General features: G+C 28.9%; 3 protein-coding genes across 15 annotated transcripts; 2 read left to right on the top strand and 1 right to left on the bottom strand.

Moving 5' to 3' along the window:
* The first annotated feature begins 111 nt into the window (after positions 1–111).
* Mbs (Myosin binding subunit) lies at positions 112–15,848 on the top strand. 10 transcript variants are annotated; one of them, XM_076385501.1, is made up of 22 exons: positions 112–701; positions 3,124–3,254; positions 3,350–3,468; positions 3,553–3,712; positions 3,818–3,962; positions 4,030–4,163; positions 4,238–4,383; positions 4,906–5,046; positions 5,269–5,351; positions 5,429–5,555; positions 5,645–5,753; positions 6,008–6,142; positions 6,531–6,692; positions 6,940–7,068; positions 7,841–8,024; positions 8,245–8,394; positions 8,641–8,839; positions 8,908–9,017; positions 9,172–9,243; positions 11,378–11,701; positions 12,289–12,384; positions 13,819–15,848. In XM_076385501.1, the coding sequence occupies exons 1-21, from the start codon at positions 453–455 to the stop codon at positions 12,382–12,384; spliced, it is 3,105 nt and encodes a 1,034-aa protein (XP_076241616.1). In that variant the 5' UTR covers positions 112–452; the 3' UTR covers positions 13,819–15,848. The 10 variants fall into 10 exon arrangements, with proteins under 10 accessions (XP_076241616.1, XP_076241569.1, XP_076241551.1 ...); XM_076385454.1 differs by lacking the exon at positions 6,008–6,142; XM_076385436.1 differs by lacking the exon at positions 6,008–6,142 and having other exon boundaries at positions 3,803–3,962.
* On the bottom strand, positions 15,844–19,188 carry Gatb (glutamyl-tRNA(Gln) amidotransferase subunit B, mitochondrial). 4 transcript variants are annotated; one of them, XM_076385548.1, is made up of 10 exons: positions 19,080–19,188; positions 18,009–18,156; positions 17,831–17,944; positions 17,451–17,623; positions 17,209–17,357; positions 16,888–17,123; positions 16,598–16,786; positions 16,395–16,531; positions 16,198–16,321; positions 15,844–16,129 (listed from the first exon to the last, which is right to left on the bottom strand). In XM_076385548.1, the coding sequence occupies exons 2-10, from the start codon at positions 18,012–18,014 to the stop codon at positions 15,914–15,916; spliced, it is 1,344 nt and encodes a 447-aa protein (XP_076241663.1). In that variant the 5' UTR covers positions 18,015–18,156; positions 19,080–19,188; the 3' UTR covers positions 15,844–15,913. The 4 variants fall into 4 exon arrangements, with proteins under 4 accessions (XP_076241663.1, XP_076241638.1, XP_076241654.1 ...); XM_076385523.1 differs by lacking the exon at positions 19,080–19,188 and adding an exon at positions 18,223–18,386; XM_076385539.1 differs by lacking the exon at positions 19,080–19,188 and adding an exon at positions 18,223–18,386 and having other exon boundaries at positions 16,604–16,786.
* On the top strand, positions 18,541–20,479 carry Dpm3 (Dolichyl-phosphate mannosyltransferase subunit 3). Its single transcript, XM_076385558.1, has 4 exons — positions 18,541–18,652; positions 19,773–19,788; positions 19,907–20,134; positions 20,211–20,479. The coding sequence occupies exons 3-4, from the start codon at positions 19,907–19,909 to the stop codon at positions 20,274–20,276; spliced, it is 294 nt and encodes a 97-aa protein (XP_076241673.1). The 5' UTR covers positions 18,541–18,652; positions 19,773–19,788; the 3' UTR covers positions 20,277–20,479.

Genomic DNA, 20,479 nt, shown 5'->3' with positions numbered 1-20,479 from the left:
CCCTAGGGACATAAGGTCGCAGAAGATTGGCTCTACTACAGGTTGTTTCGTTGGTTTCGACACAAGCCCGTTCAGGTACGGGACGGCCAAGAATAGCAAAGAGCACGCGAATCTAGCCGCCCTGTAACCGAGTCTGGTGAAGGCGACCGACCGCTCCCTCCGTGGTCCATCAGAACCGAACGAATTTTAACCACGACAATTTTCGTAGGAGAGCACACGCACCGTGATAATTAGAGTCGTATATGGAGGTAAGAAACGGGAAACGGTCGTTTCAGCGTGTCGAATCACGCAGAGCGAACTGAAAAGTAGTGGTGGCCTCGGCGAAGTGGAGGATCGAAAAACGCGAAGGAGAGTGAGCAAGAAGAAGAGAGGAGAAGCGAAGAAAGAGAAGAAGAGACACGGTGCGAAGTGGTTATAAGGTTCTCGAGTGCAGTCGTGCGTGTTTGCGGGTAATGTCTCTCGAGAGCCGTTCGAGTTCGGCCCTGTTTAAAAGGGCTGAACAGCTGAAACGCTGGGAACAGTCCGAGACAAATCGTGAACCGGCCCAACCACGTCAGGTCGCGCGAAAGATAAAGTTCTCCGCGGATTGCGTGTTTCTCGCGGCGTGCGCGGCGGGCGACAAGGAGGAAATCGTGCGTTTACTCCAAAAGGGGGCGGATATCAACACCGGAAACGTTGACGGCCTCACGGCATTGCACCAGGTATGATACATCTTTCCCTCCGCTTCTTATCTTTCGCACTTTTGTTTATATATCATCAACCTTTTCGATATACACACAGACACACACACACACACTCGCTCAGTCACACACATACATGTATGATTTTCGTTTATATACCTATGTCCACACAACGATCCCGACCGCGTTTCTCCAAGTCTTGCTTTCTCCCCTATGTTTTTCCCCTTCGATCATAAATTCTTATCGCAAGATGGCTACCACATACACATACTCCAGCTGTCTAATTTTAAGAGCTGATCGGTAAAATTTCCTTCCGTACTTACGATGTCACGCATTTAACCCTCGGACGAATGGTGGACCGGCTCAACGCGGTACGCCGATCGCGATCCTGACCTGCCACGCTAAACTTTGTCTTTGATATTAGATTTACAGTTCGGTTATAAAGTACACTGTAAATGCGTTTCTTTATAAGAATTAACGTAATCTCTATGAGTCCTGACTATCATATTAACACTCATTTAATTTGTTAGGAAGTATTTTGCAAGTTGTATACATGCTGTGTATACGTGTATGTTTCTAGGTTGTAATATTTCATTGGGGTGTCTTCTTTGCTGAGAGAAATATTGTTATAATAGTTAGTTCTACTTTCTTTTATGTTATCAGGATGATCTTTGTGTATTAACATTTTGTTTCTTTATATTAATGTCAATTTAATATGTGTTTGAAATTTGTTTTCATTGCAGAAGAAAGTAATATTCTTGAACATGTATCATCACTTAAATAATGTGTCAAGTATTTTGAATTGATCAAAAGAGTTTCAGGTTTAGAGCGAATAAACATTTAGTATTGTCAGTTAATCAATTCTCTGATTATCAAAAGTATGTATCTACTTATTTTGAGGGTGTGCAATGAAATTTCTATATCTTATGATTGTTATTTATGCACATAGAAAACAGAAGTTATGGGAAGAGAAAAGTTATAACTCTGGCTGATTATGAAATTGATAAAATTTTTATTTAGTTGCAGATAGTTTTTTATAAGAATTGATCATTAATTAATTGATAAGAAGTTCCATAATATAAAATTAAATTTATTATCCATGTTTTCGTTTTTTTTTTTACAATTTGATTAATATTAGGACAACTTTCTTTGTATAAGAAATTTCTGTGTGTATTATTTAATTTTATGTACCTGATATACATACACATTACCATTAATTAATATAAATGTTCTCAATGTACAGTTTAATTTTCTTCATTAATGAAGTAATTCTCTTCGAAAGGCTTAATAAATCATATTCTTGAACATGATATAAGTTTTAGCATAATACTTAAATTATTGAGACTGCTGAAATAGGCTGAAGTTAGGATAAAGCTAAAAATAGCCCTGCAAAAGATGTCCGTTTAGTAGTAGCTCCTACCATAATAATATTTAAACTGCTATGAAACTTAATGAAATATATGAATCTAAAATATTATACTACTATCTTTATAACTCGTAATTATGTATATAAACATTTTCAAATGGATAAAAATATTTGAGAAATATATATTTGCTAAAACAATATAAAAACCATAAAATTATATAATTATAGGTAAATAGTCGTTTGTATAATATATACATTATTAAAATAAAAATGATGTAATAGAAGTACATTTAATTAAGATAAATTATTTATTGCTTTCTTTGAACTGTGACAATACATAATATATTTAATAAAATTACATTGACCATATGAATTCCTCCAGAATTATATAAGTATAGTATAAACTAAAAGTTATTCATAACATATCTGTAACTTCTCTATATTACAAAAATAATTTCTTTAAAAAATAGTTTGTGAGGTTTATTTTATAGTGTACAGATTGTATTTATTACTGTTATTTAAGCAAAGAGGAAGTTTAGGCATTTCATGGATTTGCGAAAATAGAATGTGAAAATACATCAGACATCAAATGCTATTTATAGTTCTCTGTTAGAAGTCACAGGCTGCAGTATCTGTATTCTATGTGTCCTCTGTTTTAAAATGTTATTATTTGTGTAATGTCTTTTTTAGTTTATATGAAACATTTATTTTCTTATATCATTTGTGTAAATTTATGTCTATAAACCTAAAAAGTATAAAACAAGTAAATGATTTGACATTTCTAATATATTTATAGTTTCATGTTTTAAACTACATGTTTTTTATTTTTTTTATTTTTTATTTATTTATTTGTTTTATTTTTTAAGTAGATTTGGTTTATAAACAGTTCCTTACATGTAGCATAACCACATAATGCAAGTACAAATAAAGGTGTGTTTTAACAGTACTTATAAATGTACTTTTACAAAAACTGTTTCTTATAAATTCTAATCTATTCATTCTTAATATAAATATAAATATTTAATTTTTTACATAATTATATTATTGTTAAAAGGAGTTATCATATTTTAATTGTAGGCATGTATCAATGATGATCTGGATATGGTCGAATTTTTAGTAGAGAAAGGAGCTGATATCAATCGTGGTGATAATGAAGGATGGACACCATTGCATGCAACTGCATCTTGTGGATTTATATCTATAGCAAAGTTAGTATCATTTCAATACCTATCTATTGTATTATGTTGATTATATTAGTATTCAATTCTGAACATAATTTTACATGGAAAAATATATTTTCTAGATATCTGATCGAGAAAGGATGTAACTTAGCAGCAGTTAACAATGATGGTGAATTGGCTCTTGATATTACAGAAAGCAATGAAATGGAAGATATGCTACAACAACACATAAACGAAGCTGGTGCGTATTTACAAATATTTTCTAGGTAAAAAGTGTTACTATTAGATAAAATCTATACCTTTTATTTAATTAATTCCTTTATAGGAATCGATTGTGATCAAGCTAGAAGTGAAGAAGAGAGGTCAATGTTAAATGATGCTAAAGCATGGCGATCAGGAACAGCAGGAAAAGACGCAATCCATCCCAAATCAGGAGCCACTGCATTACACGTTGCTGCTGCTAAAGGCTACATTAAAGTCATGAAGTAAGAATTTTTATTTTTTTCTTAATGTAAATTAGGAATTTATACAATGTGGTTGAGCAAACCTTTTATCCGTTGTTTATTGCATTTGAGATTTGCATATTTCAGCATTTTACTGCAGGCTAGGTGCGATGTTAATGTTCAAGATTTTGATGGTTGGACACCCTTGCATGCTGCAGCACATTGGGGACAATTGGAAGCTTGTGAACTTTTAGTGGAAAATTTCTGTAATATGGACATTAAAAACTATGCTGTAAGATAAAAGTTGTTTTATATATTAAACAAAAAAAATTGTCTCTTTCATAATTTTACATTACTAGGATCAAACTGCATTTGATGTTGCTGATGCGGATATATTGCCAGCTTTGGAAGAATTAAGAGAGAAACAAAAACATATGATGAAAGACCATCCACAAATTATTAATACAAAGCAACCAACTATACCAAAGAAACGGTTAGTAAAACAATTAGTTAACAAATGACTATGTTTGTCTGAAATGTAATAATTACGGTGATACTTTATTACAGTGTATCAACAAGTAATGAAAATACTATAGCCATGCAAGAATCTGTGGAAACTTTTGAAGAGGAGACACCAAACAAAGTTAAGAAAGTGGAATTAGAAATTCAATCAGATAAGGAAGACTCTAGTACAGGCACAAATAGTGATGTCGGTATGTACTTAATTCATTTTTATTAATAACGTGTCTGTTAATTTGCATGTCGTTTTTTAAAGGTTTTAATAAATGATCTACTTCAATACTAAATTTTTAAACCTATATAGGAACACAGTGTATTCAAAATTAAAGTTTTTATATTGAAATTTGGTTTAAAATATTAGGATAATACTTTAGAACATTGTGTGTATTAGAAAGTGAGCAAACATATGTGATAGTATTTCTCGATCATTATCATTGCTTCTTTTCTGTTTAGATTGTATTTTGCAAATGTGGTAGTAACTACGATATATAAGTGTGGTATAAAAAAATATATATGTATATATTTATAATTATATATTATAATGTAATATATATATATTTCTTTTGTAATTAATCGAAGTTTATGTACAAATGATTGGGATATACTAATCTAAGTTTTGCGTAAGAAAAATATATTACTCACTGTTTAGTTTTGCAAGTCTTTTCTACTTACCTTAATAGCAATTTGTATTTCTTGTAACAATGCTGCATGGACAGAAGCGACGCGTGAAACAGATATGGAAGAGAGTGATGGTGAAGGTGAATCTGAGACTAGCTCAGAATCACATTCTTCCACTTACTCCAATCAATCTGATAAGACTAACGAATCAAACCACTCTCCATGTCTTACAGATGACGGTGAGTTTTATCTGTAAGACTGTTTTTATACTATTAAAGTTACACTTAATTGCATGTATTAGAAATACTTTCTCATTAAATCTCTATTTTGACACATTGGTTACCAACAAGAATTCTTTTCATTAAATAAATGGCCATGAACAATTGATTTCTTTCTTTTCTAGAAGAAAGTTTCAAGATAAAGTTATTATAAAATGCATTAATTTTAATTTAACTTTACAGAAAAGAAGAATAGGGCAAACAAAGAAGAAACGACTACTCATAATCTATCGTCTCCTACTGATACTAACAAAGTTCCTAATCAGGTAACATTTATATATATGCTACAATACGCTTTGATGGAAAATACAGTTTTACTATATGCAGATGTTTATTTTTCCAGGCTCCAATAATGCCTCCAAAACAACAGACTGACAGTAATGAAGAAGGTGTTATACCATCTTGGCGGCGATCAGGTTCTTTCAGAAATAGGATACAAAGTACAGACGCAACAAACACTTTGTCTACGAGTAAGTTATAATTCAATAATGTTATATTTTTTTACGTAAATTTAAACCAGCATTAATGTATTATCGTTATTAATTTTAATGTGTATTAGGACTTGAAGAAAAGGACAAAAATATTAAGTCACCGACCATGCCAAACAAACTGAATACAGAATCTGATGTGGTCTTAACGAGAACGCACAGTTTCGAAACAGACGAGAAGTGAGTTAAAGAAAATTTTAATACATAATGTTTGTAATATTATCATTTTGCAAATTTATTTATTGCAATATACGAATTTGATTGATGTTCCTAAATTTGTTTAAACTGCAAGTAATTAAGATTCCTTTATTGCAAAATTTAAGGCTTTAAATAATTACATGTTCGTATTAAAAAGTTCAACATAGTAGATCACCAAGCTTTATGCATATAGAAAATAGCGTAGTTGTATGCATGGCATGATGCATGTTATGCAGGTTCTATGAGCAGTACTTGGCATTACGAGCTCGCATCAAGGCGTTTTCCTGCCCTACTCTCCATTGCTGCAACGCAGCTACTCCTACTCACACCAATACTACGACTCGCTCTGCATCTCTACGCGAAACCCACAGGTGCGCACGTTTCGTACGTGATATATATTAATGCTTTTAATACGTATTATTTCACTAGAATTGTTGCATAACAATCATACAGAAGACTATCCATTAAAAGTATACCAATTATCATATGATATCTTCATGTTTTTTATGTATGAAATACATTTATACGTGTGATCATTAATTCACCAAGTAAGCTTTCCTTGTTCCTCGCTTTTGCTTGGCTTAAATAAAATACCACAACTTTTTTTGTATGTTGGAACGTCAAACATAAATCTCACATGAATAATTTTTTAAAATCGTATAACGTCAAAATAGATTGACTTCAGCAAAGTTCGAGTAACCAAAATGAAATCTCTTTGTAGTTTTCTATGATTTAACAATTATACTGTTTTGACTTTAGAAAAAAAGAAGGAAAATTAAACTTGGAACTATCAAGACTGCCACAAGGAAGCAATACACTTTCACCAACATCTACATCTAAAACAATAGTGTCAAGTACACTGCCAACTACTACAACTGCCACAACAACTACAAGTCCTATTCCAGCCAATCAAATTCGCAGGTAAATATTATACACGACAGAAGAAATAAAAAATTACTCCTTAACAAACGCTACTGTTATAAAATACAAATTCTTTTTCGAAGAATATAAATTTTAATGATTAATCATTAAACATATTTAAACGAAAAATATACAAATTTGAAAACTGCAAGCAGATATGTACCTAGACATATATTAGATTGTTTTTAAAATGGAAATTTATATATTCCTATTTGCATCGTACAATGCTGTTAATATGGCTGGGTAGTGTTCAACCAGTGGAAGCTACAACCACAGTACTATCGAGTGCAAACAATTCAGTAGCAGTTCCTGGAACTCCCACTACACCAGGAGGGAGCAAACTAAGTCCAGGAAATATCTTCAAGAATTTCTTCAAGTGGGTACTTAATGCTTGACCTGGGAAGATTCTCTTGAAACGTGTGATTTTGCGTATCCTATAATATTTATATACACGATATTAAGTTATTGGCAGTGGCATGGAAACTTGCTTTGCAGTGTAATTATTTGTTTCAGTTGCATACATATTTTTCCCACAATATTACTTCTCCCAGTAACCACTGCCTTGTCTTTGCTAGTAAAAATAATAATTTTAATATAAAAATTTCTATCACTGAAACACATGATTCAATTTTCACGACTACCACAGTATCTTGACATTTTACAATAAACATTTTTTTATAAAAATTATTTCAACAGACATCCTGATATTAATACAAAATGTTATAATTCTAAATAGATGAAATTGTTGTGAATAATTAAGAACAAATCAAAGTGATCTGCCCATATTAGCGAGTACCCTTTAATGTTGCAAAAATATAAAATTTCAGCATGTTTAGGTTCATATATATGTTCACACACACACACGCATTGAATACACAAGCAGTATTTTTATGTTATATATTACACTGTGTGTACAATATTAATATGCCACGACAATCGAAGTCACAAAAGATAAGATTATTCCTTTATTATATGTTGAACGCATAACTGTTTTATGTGATATTTATAAACACTGCTTATGAATTGTGTTCATGGTGACGTTTAATGCTTTTCAAATTTTGTTATATTTTACAAAAAAATCTTTATATATATTGTGTAAGCAATTCCATACCTTTCTTTTTAACATCGTGTGTTTGGTTTTTGTTTAGATCCTTTGTTCCTCCTGTACGTGACGAAGAAAGCGAAACTCAAAGGAAAGCACATGCAAAGAGGGTAAGGGAAACCCGACGTTCCACTCAGGGCGTAACTTTGGATGAAATCAAAAGTGCGGAGCAACTAGTGAAGAAGAAGCAACAAAACAATGAAATTCCTACCACGATATCTTCTACACAGGTGAATATTTATCTTTATCCATTTATAAGCTTTAATTTATACTGCCTATAAAATTAAAAGTGGCTTAAATAACAAAGTTTGACATTTATTTATATAGTCAAATGAAGACTATAACTAAAGTATACATAATATAATTGTTTGTTTTAATTTTCATATTAGCAATACTAGCTATAATGGAAGCTTCATAAATATTTATTCATATTTTTTTAAAATAACTCAGCCTACAACCACTACCAGCAGCACAGCTTCGATTACAGCTACAATAACAACAGCAACTCCTACTACTGTGACTGCAAATAAATCAACAGAAGAACTTAATTTGCCCGAAAGACGGCCCTCTTGGAGGCTAAAAGTAGATAATGGAAGCAAGGTTTGTGATTTAATGTAACATTCAAAGCTACATAAATATACTGTTCGTGCCCCACGAGAAGTTTCCCGGAAAGCATCCCTGTGCGGTTTCGCGAAACGTTTTGTAGGGCACAAATAGTACATTTTAATTTCATGATATTTTTTCTTACAATTCCAATCTGCTTATTATGTTACTTGACACTATAACCGATAATGTAAATGTTATTTATATAGTCTAAAGAATTTAAAAAGAAATTTTATTGTTTAGTTTCAGTTAGAAGATGCTAATAACAGAACCCCAACACTACCTAATCCAGATACGACCACAGCGTATATGAGAAGGCCTTCTGCAGGCACAAGTGTACCCAGACCATCATCAGCTCCAATTGAAACTATTGCAACCAGCAGTGCAGAAACAACTGTAACATTACCGCTCAGACGATCGTTAAAACAATCTGAAGATAAGGGTGTGTATGATATAAATTAAAATCATTTATTTAGCTGAAATTTGTAAATAAACTGATTTTTATTTCAGAACAAGATAAAGAAAATGATAGCAGAAATGCGCAAGCCACGCAAGCTGTTATACAAAGGAGACGAAGGCCTAAAAGAAGATCTACAGGCGTCGTTCACGTTGATATGGATGTTAGTAATAGTTATTACTGAAATGAAATTAAACAACCATAATGAATTACATGAATCTTAACTTCGTTAATTTTGTTATTTGCTAAACTTATGTATAAAATTTAATACTGGAGAAATTATTCATATGTAATAACAGTAATTAAATATTTTACAGGAAATTGATCCTGAAAAACAAGACTTGACTGCTGGTGGGGATTGTGACGAGTCCAAAATCAACCACTATGAGGTCAGTAATTCAATTTTATCTTGTTATGTGCGATAATAAAAATTAAAGATCAGAAACATTCTACTTCAAATTTACAGTTAAAAAGTAACAGAAACGCAATGTTTTTTTTTCCATTTCAAATTTGAAAATCCCAAATTCAATATTACATTTTTATTAGAAAAAGTTCCTCCTCGGCTAATTTTAATGTATATTTTAGAACAAAACATTTGAGTTGATTCATTTTCTTTATTCTACTGATTTATATATCAATCACTATATGTTACTATTATAATACGTTCGCAATTTAGTAAACCACAGAAGCTTTGCGTTATTTTTAGAATAGCCTCTGGGAAGATTAACCTCTATTCGTGCATGCTTCGTTAAAAATAGTTTTCCATTTCTTATCCTCCTATGTACCGTCAAATCATGTAGTAAAAGTGATTTTTAGATAAAATACTATATTATACCATAATTTTATTAATTCTTTAATTTCCAATTTATTTTACAATCAGAAATTAAATTCAAATAATTAAACATTATATTCATATTAGAATACATACAATTTTTATTCATTTGTAACATATTATACACGTTATAACTGCTTTAGTTCTTGAAAATAATATAACAATTAAGCTTTCAAATTAATAGAAAAACTACTCTATAAATATATACTTAGTTTGTGGAACATTTTTAAATTAAATAAATAGTAACAATAAAATGTTTAAGCATGATTGGTATTTACAGACTGATTTACACTGATGAAACAGGCAAAGAAAAAAATTGATCATGAACGTGGCCTGACAGTGCCTAAAAATATTCTATCGACATTTTGAATGATCTGATGCTTTGACATTTAGAAATAACTTTAAGGACATTTATTTAGTTGCATGACGGATATTCGAAAGTTTTAACTGCATGTTTAAAAAGTCTATAACAATAATAGGCATTAAAATGATATTCCATTAAATAACAAAATATCAAAATTACATAAACATATTAATATGTAATTATTTTAATTACTTTATTTTATGATTTCTCAATTTTTTCATTGTTATAATTATAACATCAATCTATTAATCTCGTTTAAAAATTAAAATATACTAAAATATCAAACCAAAAGATTTTTATTAATGTAAATTAATACATTAGTTGTTATTATATAACATTAAATTTATATATTTCATAATATTTAGCAAATGTAAAGAATGTTCCAAGAGTGAAATACAGAATATATTTATTCTAAGATACACAACCTTGATATTAGTGTAAGTTTGTGCATGTGGTCTATAAATAGCATACCAAACTGATGCTTTGGAGTAAACTGGCTGATGTCTTAAGTTCCTCCACCCAGTCTACGTCAGTCAAATACTTACTGTCATTAGAACTAGATCGTCTGTACCTGTGCATACGTGAACAAACATTAAATTATTTGGTTCTAATATTTTTATTTAAAAAAATAATATGTAAAAATATAGTGCTGACTTTAACAAGTGCATTCAATTGAATCATATATCCAATATAATTTTACCGAAGCTGTAAATAATGTCATCGTACAAAAAAAGATCTCAGGGAAAACCAACAACAGCTGCAGGTTTAAGAGCTCAAGCATCAGCAAATGGAAGTTCAATTTTTGGAAATAGATCACGAAGTATTACTGGATTGTTTCCTTTGAATCAAAATAGCTATTCAGGCCTGCTAAGTGTTAATGGAACAAGCCACGTTGGATTGCCGAATTTCTTAAATAAACCTTCAAAGAGCAATGAATCATTTAGAAAAAGTCCTTACTCTAACTCCACAAATAATTTAAACTATCAAAATTTATACACAACATATGGCGGAACATCATCAGGATATGGAAGCATAACTTTACCTTCAAGTGTTAACTCTTTGCGTATTACACCTTCAACAAGTTATAATTATTTAAATCCAAACAATCATTCGCAAGTACAGAGAACTGACAGTTTCAATAAAACGAAAACGAAACCAGATATTCAATTTGGATCTAGAAGTTCTAGTCTTCAAAGTTTAGCTAGTTCTGAAGGATATATTGTAAGAGGATACATTTAAATTTGATATAGAATAATATATTGTATTAGTATGTAGAATTACAAAATACCCTAAATCCATTGTCTTTACTTGCAATTTTATTTTGTAGAGTGGAAATGACCGTTCCGGAAGATCCAACAGACTAGGCTCTATATCATCATTATCATCGGAAACACCTTCCATGTCAGCGAGAATTAAATCTACAACTTCTGAAAATGGTGAACTAGATTATAAGAAGTTATATGAAGAATCTCAAGCAGAAAATGAAAGACTTAAAGAAAAACTTAGACGGTCGGATGAACAATTAAAAGAAACCAGAAGTTTATTAGATAAAGCACAAAGTGCCCAAAATAAGACAGTTCTATCTGAAGCCGAAAAAAGGGAAAGGAGAGCAATGGAAAGGAAACTTTCAGAAATGGAAGAAGAATTAAAGGTAAGGAATTAAAAAGTTTTATTTTTCTTATATAGTACTCTAAAAATAAAATTGTTGAAGATACATGATACAGTAAACTTAGGGTGTTACACTATAATTGAACGATTATTTAAAATACCTTAGTTTGAATTATCATGTGTTATTATTTAATACGAATCTTTAATTATACATTTCTTAGTTAGAATGCACGTCGCAGTTTTTTAAATTACGTTTTGATTGTTGCGGCTATATACAGAGGAAGGTGCCAGCATTTCTGGAGTGGTTAATTTAAGACACGAAAAAGAACAAAAGAACGTATAGGCGGCTTTGATGCATTGCTTTCTTCTTTATTTGCCATTTTTTTAGTGCTTTTTTTTATTACATTTATTGAATAATCACGCTTATTGTTTATGCAATATAATGGTTTTAATTGGCACTTTTTACTTCCTTTTGGTTTATCGTATTCCGTGTGGTTTTCGTTATCCATATTTTGCGAACAATACACGAAAAATTATGTAATTAGAATAACGGATGGAGTAGATTACATAGCGTTGTCTGGGGCTTTTACAAGACAAGCGAATTTGGGCTAATCGTTTCATTGTTTACAGCAATTACAAAAGCTCAAAGCTGAAAATGAGAGATTGAAAGCCGAAAATCGGGCACTTACCCGCGTCGTATCCAAACTCACCAATACTACTAAATAGGTAAAGGACATAATGACAGCATCTGCGTTACCAGTGTACATCGTATTCCATGTACATTATTAATTAATCAATTAATTGAATACTTACGACTTTTACGTTCTGATCGCAATATTAAAACTTTGAAACGATGTCGCTCACTGACTTATCTTACAAAAACAGCTTCGCAAAATGTATCATAATTATGATCATGATTAAAATAGTTCTGTCTCAATAGTTTCTATCTTTATTCATAACAGCTTATCATAAAAGAATTTAAAGCTTATATAAAACGTGCCTTTTAATGGAAATTATGCTATAATTATTTAAAATTACATACTTCTATTATTATATTAATTACACATTTACAGATCTGTGCAGGAAAAGTATTTACCGTTTGAAAATAAAAATATGAGAGGACTTCTTTTGCCTAAAATTAGAAAACGCAATATATCTACATTTAAATATATGTTTTAACAACTTTAAAAACTCTATCTTTATATATTTTATTGTGTTAGGTATTAAATTACAAGTTTTAAAGTTGTAGTTTTTAATATAGAATATTAAAGAGTATTTTTGGAAGGTTTGTGTCAACTATAAGAAAATAGCATCTTAAAAGTAATTGATAGATAATTTCTATCTTAAATATTTTTTTTAAATATTGAAATAATAGTACTGTTTCAGTGAATAGATTTAAATAAAATACTGAAACATTTAAATCTTTTTCCTGTGGAAGCATGTTCAATGTAAAAATGTTTCTTTTCTTTTGCACTATCTATTGTTTGCTATTTATTTCTTAATGCCCTGTTCATATGATTGATGTTATTTCTATTTAGTGTGTGATATTAATTCTCTGTGTTAAAATGTATGATACAGTGACAACAATCAAATATTGAAGAAAATTCTAGAGAAGTGAGAAAAAATAGTTTAAAAAACAAATTTGAGTACTGTTTAGTCGTACAATTTATATAAAAATCAATTAAATTTTTGATAATTATTATTACAAAAAAAAAGTAACATATTGACTTTTTATTATATAAGTGAAAAAGTTTAGGTATACAATATTATCAAAATACCAAAAAATGTATTGGATACGTAAGTGCAGATTAACAAAATATAAAGTTTGCAAGGTTCTTGTATAGTGAGTAATTGTTTATGACATGTTCACCTGCCTAATAAATTTAATTATACACGTTACTCCTTTGATTTTAGTGCATTCAATCAATATAGTGCTTTAATTTTAAGACTGTAGTTGCAACAATATTCGCTTGTTTCCCTTTTTTCTTTTTTCTTTATTTTCTTTTTGTTTTTATTTTATAAATAATATATTGTTTAATGTTGTGAGAATTTATTTGATCCACCCAATAATGGTATTGTCTTTGTACCTTTTTTCTTAATCTTTTTCCTTTTATAAGAAATGTATTTAAAAATGACATAAAGTGCTTTATCATTTTTTAGGTGATGGACCAACTGAAATGTGAAAACCAGAGGCTAAAAGATGAAAACGGTGCCTTGATCAGAGTAATCAGCAAATTATCCAAATAACTTCGATGGTCTTAAAAAAAGGCTGCATAGCGTTTTTATGTTGCATTACAATTGCATTGAATGAATATTATTTTAGGTATAAAGTATCACGATCATTGCTAGTATTCTTACAATGTATATTACATCATCACATTATTGATGAACTTATTCTTATGCTAGTAATTTAATTTATTATCAAGCAAATTACTCGCGTGGCTGTGCCAAGAGCGAAAAGAGACATTGCTCCTATTCCTAGAATTGTGAATAGTTGACCATAAAAAATCTAGAATTTTTACTTTCTCACATTTAACTCTTCCTCTCGAAGATAAATTTCATGGTTCATTTTAGAGCCGACGCTTTATGAAGCAAAATGTACTTTGTTCAAATTGATAAACAACAAATGTTCTTTATGACTTTTTTTTCTTTTTTCTTTTTTTTTTTTTTTTTCTTTTTAAAGAAATCACGTTATTAATGTTGACTCTTTATAAGGACATTTTGTAAATATGTATTAGATAAAATGATAATGTGGCATTTTAGAGATAAATAAGAAAAAATTTTTTACTTACAAAACATGCATCAAAAATATATATATCAAATTTATTGTACAAACTTGTTTTCATAATTATAATGCAAGTGAAAATATTCATAACATATTACAAGATCACGTAGAACAATAAAATGGAGTGAATTAAGAGAACAACTTTCATGCTATTCAAGTGGCCTTTCCTGGAAGACTGCAATTTACAATCCTTCCGTCATTGCCATTTTTACAGTGAACTGAAAATTCTTATGTTAAAAAAATGTAAGTTTTTTAGAAAATTATTTTGAGATTCGTTGTTAGAAAAACAATGGAAATGATTGAACTTTTTTAATACGTATGAAGTACTAAAGCTAATATAGTTTTTAATAAGTGATCACATCAACGATAAAAACTGTGTTATTACTTTTAACAATCAATTTAACACATTAAATTGGATAAAATTTCTTATCTTTTATATAGCACTGTTTTAATAATATCTAATTTTTATAAAAAAAAAAAAAAATTACAAGCTTGTAAGTAATGAGAAAAAGGACAAATGACAATGCATAGATGACATGTTTTTTAACAAAGTTATTGTAAACAATTGTAAAAAGATAAATTGAAATTGATATTTCATAACAACGTTTGTTGTAGAATAACAATTTTTGTGTAACTGTTTAATATATAGATACTGTCGTTGTATTGTATAATAGCAATATCTTGTGCTTGCTGTATCTGAAAACTGTTTAGATGAAATTAGCATCACGATATACAATACATTTTATTGTATAAATATAAAAAACGATTTTGTACAATTTCTGATAACCAGTTCAATCTTTATCAAATACTTTTACGCTTGATGATCTCTAAAATCCTACTTTCACTACAAATATAATTCCATGAATATTTGTAAATGTAACACCTGAGAGACCATGCTATTTGTAACACAATAATTGTCTATTAATCATATTCATATTTTCCAAATATAAAATTTAATTATTAGTTTAATCATACGTAATTTCATGTACAATAAGTTAATAGGGAACAAATGAATCTTTAAGAGATGATTGTTCACTTGATAAAGATTGTTCTTCTTATCATATTTTGTACTACTAAACATAACATGTCCCACCCTCAGGTATTACGTAGAAAGTGTTATTGAATATGGTCTGACATTTTTGCGAAATATGTTATAATATAATTGACACTGTTAAAAATATAAACTTGTGCTGGTTTAGTAAAAATTTTAAAGTTATAGGGGAGACTGAGATATCTTCTAGTCTCCAGTTCGATAAATCACGAATATTTATTTCATATTTGATTTTATATTTGTAACTACAATTTATAAAAGTAATTTCTAGAAAGAATTGATTACGTTTTATATGACATTTTAAACGTGGAAATGTGTAAATATATTAGAAAAAAATAGACGCATCAAATCATGTATAGAGTTATTATTAAAACTTCTCCATATGTTTTTATATCATAAAACAATATGGTATTTTAAAATTAAGTTAACAGCTTTGTCATAATTTTTGTAGCTTTAACCATGTCCGCACAATCATTTGTATTTTCCGCTACATGATGCAACAGTTTTCTGAATTCTTTTCTCTTTCCTGCTTTATACCTTCTAACAATTTTAGGATTCTTCTCTATTATTTCTAAACATACTTTTTCCAATTTTTTATCATCTGATATCAAAAACCAGTTATTTTCTTCAACAATCTACAAACAATAAAAAATAATAAAATTTTTACCAAATTCATTTTCAATACTTTTTAATTGATATTTACCTGTCGTGGCCTTTTTTCTGGTTCATTAATAAATATGTCTAATATCTTCCTGAATATTAAATAGTTTATTATTTTCGTTTGTAATAAATCAATTAACTCTCCAATATAACTTCGATTATTTTCACTAAAATACAATTGTATGAATAGAAATCGAACTATTGTTCAATTTTACTTAGTTTTATTGTGAAAAAACTTACCAAAATGTAAAATCCAATTCATACTTTTGTAAGAAAGCTAAAATCTCACTAACAAGAACTTGGCCTACAAGCTGTGGATTGCGATCTTTATTTTCTTTCAGTATATTATCAAATAACTGTATCAATGCTAAGTCATTCTAAAATTATAAAAACAAATAATTAATACAGAATAACCTTATTATACTTCAAGCATCAAATTCTACCATTACTGCTATTGTGGTATAAGATGTAATGCCAAAGTCTTCTAGTAATGTTCGTCGTATTTCTTCTGGTAATTTAGGTAATTGTTTCTTTAAAGATGATACATTAACCAAATTATACTTATTCTCTGTATTTTCATTAACACATAAATGTAATGGAGGTAAATTTGGTTCAGGCATAAAACGATAATCCTGAAATATTTATCATTCCTTTTAAAATTTAAAATCTTTAAGTTAAGCCTTTAAAAACGATTATTTCTGTTAACAATTATTTAAAAACTTGAATGTCTTACATGCTTATCTTCTTTTTCCCGCATGAGAATCGTCTTTTTAGATACAGAATCCCACGAACGAGTTTCATTGATAACTTTACCTCCTGCTTCTAAAATTGATATTTGTCTTTTTATTTCATAATCTATGGCGTTACAGACTGCACGTATACTTCCAATATTTTTTAATTCTGTACGAATGCCTAAAGGTGCATCAACTTTACTTATGGAAACATTTGCATCAACACGTAGTGCCCCCTCTATAATACAAGAAATAACGTTAATTTAAGAGACTCACATGTAATAATTATGATCAATAAGAGTATATTCTATTAATAAAATCACCTTCCATCTTACATGAACAGGTGCCTAGTATCTCTAAAATTAAACACAATTCTTTCACGAGAGCTGCAGCTTCTTCTCCATCTGTTAAATCTGGTTCAAAAACTAATTCCATCAAAGGTATTCCAGCACGATTAAGATCAATCAAACTTCTGTTATAAATTATAAATTTTAATATTTACATTTTAAATGGATGTGTAGGCATTTATCTATTACCAAGAAATAAAACTTAAAACAATTATTACCTTCCAACAAGTTCATTGTGTAAACTTTTTCCACTATCTTGCTCTAACTGTACTTGTTTAATTTTAGAAGTTGTACTGTAAGGTTCTTTATGTTTATCTGGATTAAACACAAGGAATTTGATTTCTCCATTTACAGCCAAAGGATTCTTTTGTTGTGTAATTTGGAATCCTGCCTATACAATTGCCTAATTAAATATACATTGATGTGAAGGTACAAATTTGTTAAAATATATTTTAATTTATTCTTTATTAATTATATTTTTTAATTGCTATAACTGTATGTACTTTTAATTATAGACATCTGTATAATTAAAAATACGATAAATTGAGCACAACAATGTTACACATTGTTTTAGAAGCTATAAAGTTAATATACTTACAGGCAAATCAGGATAAAAATAATGCTTTCTTTCAAATGTTGATATATCATTTATTTTACAAGACAATGCCAATGCAGTCAATACTCCTGCCTCCACACACTTTTTGTTCAATACCTATAAACAATAATCCAATGAGAAACAATCGCATCATTTTCTAAAAATACTTATTATACATTACTGGCATTGTTCCTGGTATTGCACAATCAAAAAGTGAAACACAAGAGTTAATTGGACTACTGAAATTCGTAGAAGCACCAGAAAATAATTTCGACTTTGTTGCAATTTGAGCATGAATTTCCAAACCAACTGTAGACTTCCATCCTGTTCTATTAAAAAAATTAGTTTTCCGTATTAATCCCAAATCTGTTTAAATAACTTTTCAAGATACTTACAAATTCGTAGATGCGAATCGTAAATAACACTTTTCATATACATTATGATACTTTTTAAAAACATTGTGAGATTTTCTGAGCAGTATCATTTTCGAATTCTGCTCAGAAAAAAACAGCAATTGAACAAATTCTTTTTATTTTCAAAAATAATCCACATAAATTAGAACAAGTAGTTTTATTCAAAATACATATGACGACATATGTATATTTCTTAATTTTTAATACAACAATCTAACCAAGAGTATAGACTGAATATGTTTACAGTAGGTTACAAGTTCTACTCTAAATAGAATCATACAATGGTTACAATTCCTTATAATTATAAACTTAAGTATTACTATAATTATAAACCTAAATATTTAAGTAAACTTAAATATCTTGTAATATCTAATAATGTCTTGCAGACAATTTATTCAAATATACACATGTAGTAAGTATGTTTATAGGTTAGATACACTATTTATTTTACATTACATCATTATAAAAGATCAAAAAATATATATTATGGGGATTTAATTCAGAGTAAAATTTATTATGCAATAATATCGTACAATAAAAAATTGTATTCATTGTTAACAAAATATTTAAAAAATTTGATTAAAGAACGAACTGTGGGGAATTTATTAGCAAAACGATAAAATAAATATTTATATAACAACCAATTATAAACGAATTGTAAATTATAAACAAACTTCAAATATTCTCTTAATCAAATAATCGCGCGCAAAAAATTTATTGTTAGCACTAACGTATAAACAATGAAACAATACGCAAAACTTCCTAGAAGTTCCCACAGAACAATCAAGAACAATTAACGTAAAATGTTTCCTCTATAAAATTAAATGAAGTGGACTTACAATTCACTATTCACTCCATTGCTCCTAATGTTTTAATTTGTATATTTATGCTAATTTTAAGAATTTATTTTTAATACAAATAACAATATTTAGTAAGTTAATCTTGATTCTGCTGTTTTTGCTTGATCCACAAATCTTATATGCGATTGTCCCTATGCTTGATTCTGTAATTAATATTAAAAAATATTAATTAATTTTGTTTAAGCTTTTCCTATTCAAAGAAGTTGGAGAAATCGCATTTTAAATAATTAAATTTAAAATATGTATGCATGCATGGAAAATATATACGTATATACAACATGCAGCATGTCGTAATTTCACATTTTCGTCATCAAAAACTATCGATATACATATGTGTATATATATATTTAAAAAAGATTAATTTTTGACCCATGTTTTACTGAATTTGGTTACTAGTGGTTACTAGTCTGTGCTTACTTCACATGGGTTAAAAAAGAAGCTATGATCTCGATATTAGTAACTATCGATAGTTCGCTACTACACTACTATCTTTATGGTCGAACAAAATGCACGTTGCGAATGTTTACGTCAACGTGTTCTCAGAGATAAAGTAAAACAGAAAATAACTCATGCTTATGATTAATCATTTACTATTATTCATAAATTAGATCTGAATTTACATATAATAAATGTAAAGAGTTTCTATGTTTCATGTTATACGTATAATTTAAGGATACATACAATCAAGGTAAGTGTACATTTATTAATTACAACTTGTATCACTCTGTATTTTATTAAAATTGTACTGATTATAATATCTTTTAAGTATTAAAGAAATTAAGAACATTCAATTGCAAAATTTTCAGATGACAAAGCTAATGGAATGGCTCTTATTTGCAACTATATTTTTTGGTATTTGGATTGCAGCAGTTACAGGAAACATTAATTCAATATTTATCACTGAATGGAAACCAGTTGTTCTTTTTCTTCCTGTTATTGCTCTATTTTTATTTGGATTATATGCTGCTATCACTGTCTTATACAGAGTCTTCACATTTAATAATTGTGAAAGTGCTGCCATTGAACTACAGCAAGTAAGATTAAAATTATTTTTAACTATAGTTATTCTCTTATTTCACTGATTTCATTAATGCAATATACTTCTTTTAGCAAATTAAGGAAGCTAGGCAAGATCTTCAAATGAAAGGTGTGATCTTAAGAAGCAAAAAAGTATAAGTCTCTCATATTATTCTATTTATATAAGTTATGGCTGTATATATTCTTTAAAAGCATTTTATAAAAATAAAGAATATAAAATATTTAGGAAAACTAGTTAAGAAAATTATACAATGAAACATGCTTATCAAAGTGATTTACATAAGTAAAACATACTTGTGTACATTTATGAAATAAAAATCAGAGAGAATATAGTTATCTTT

This window comes from Calliopsis andreniformis, chromosome 2 (assembly GCF_051401765.1).
Source record: "Calliopsis andreniformis isolate RMS-2024a chromosome 2, iyCalAndr_principal, whole genome shotgun sequence".
NCBI classification, from domain to species: Eukaryota; Metazoa; Arthropoda; class Insecta; order Hymenoptera; family Andrenidae; genus Calliopsis; species Calliopsis andreniformis.
Note: the sequence above shows the minus strand (reverse complement) of the source record. Positions and strands in the feature narration are given on the sequence as shown.

What these genes read in the sequence shown, in the direction of transcription:
- Mbs (XM_076385501.1), top strand. Translation starts at nt 453, where the DNA reads ATGTCTCTCGAGAGCCGTTCGAGTTCGGCCCTGTTTAAAAGGGCTGAA. An exon ending in TCTCTACGCGAAACCCACAG is followed by an intron (nt 6,143 to 6,530) that starts GTGCGCACGTTT and finishes TTTTGACTTTAG; the next exon opens with AAAAAAAGAAGGAAAATTAA. An exon ending in CCACGATATCTTCTACACAG is followed by an intron (nt 8,025 to 8,244) that starts GTGAATATTTAT and finishes AAAATAACTCAG; the next exon opens with CCTACAACCACTACCAGCAG.
- Gatb (XM_076385523.1), bottom strand. Translation starts at nt 18,311, where the DNA reads ATGATACTGCTCAGAAAATCTCACAATGTTTTTAAAAAGTATCATAAT. An exon ending in GAATTGGATTTTACATTTTG is followed by an intron (nt 16,322 to 16,394) that starts GTAAGTTTTTTC and finishes ATTGTATTTTAG; the next exon opens with TGAAAATAATCGAAGTTATA. An exon ending in CAGAAAAAAGGCCACGACAG is followed by an intron (nt 16,130 to 16,197) that starts GTAAATATCAAT and finishes TATTGTTTGTAG; the next exon opens with ATTGTTGAAGAAAATAACTG.
- Dpm3 (XM_076385558.1), top strand. Translation starts at nt 19,907, where the DNA reads ATGACAAAGCTAATGGAATGGCTCTTATTTGCAACTATATTTTTTGGT. An exon ending in CTGCCATTGAACTACAGCAA is followed by an intron (nt 20,135 to 20,210) that starts GTAAGATTAAAA and finishes TACTTCTTTTAG; the next exon opens with CAAATTAAGGAAGCTAGGCA.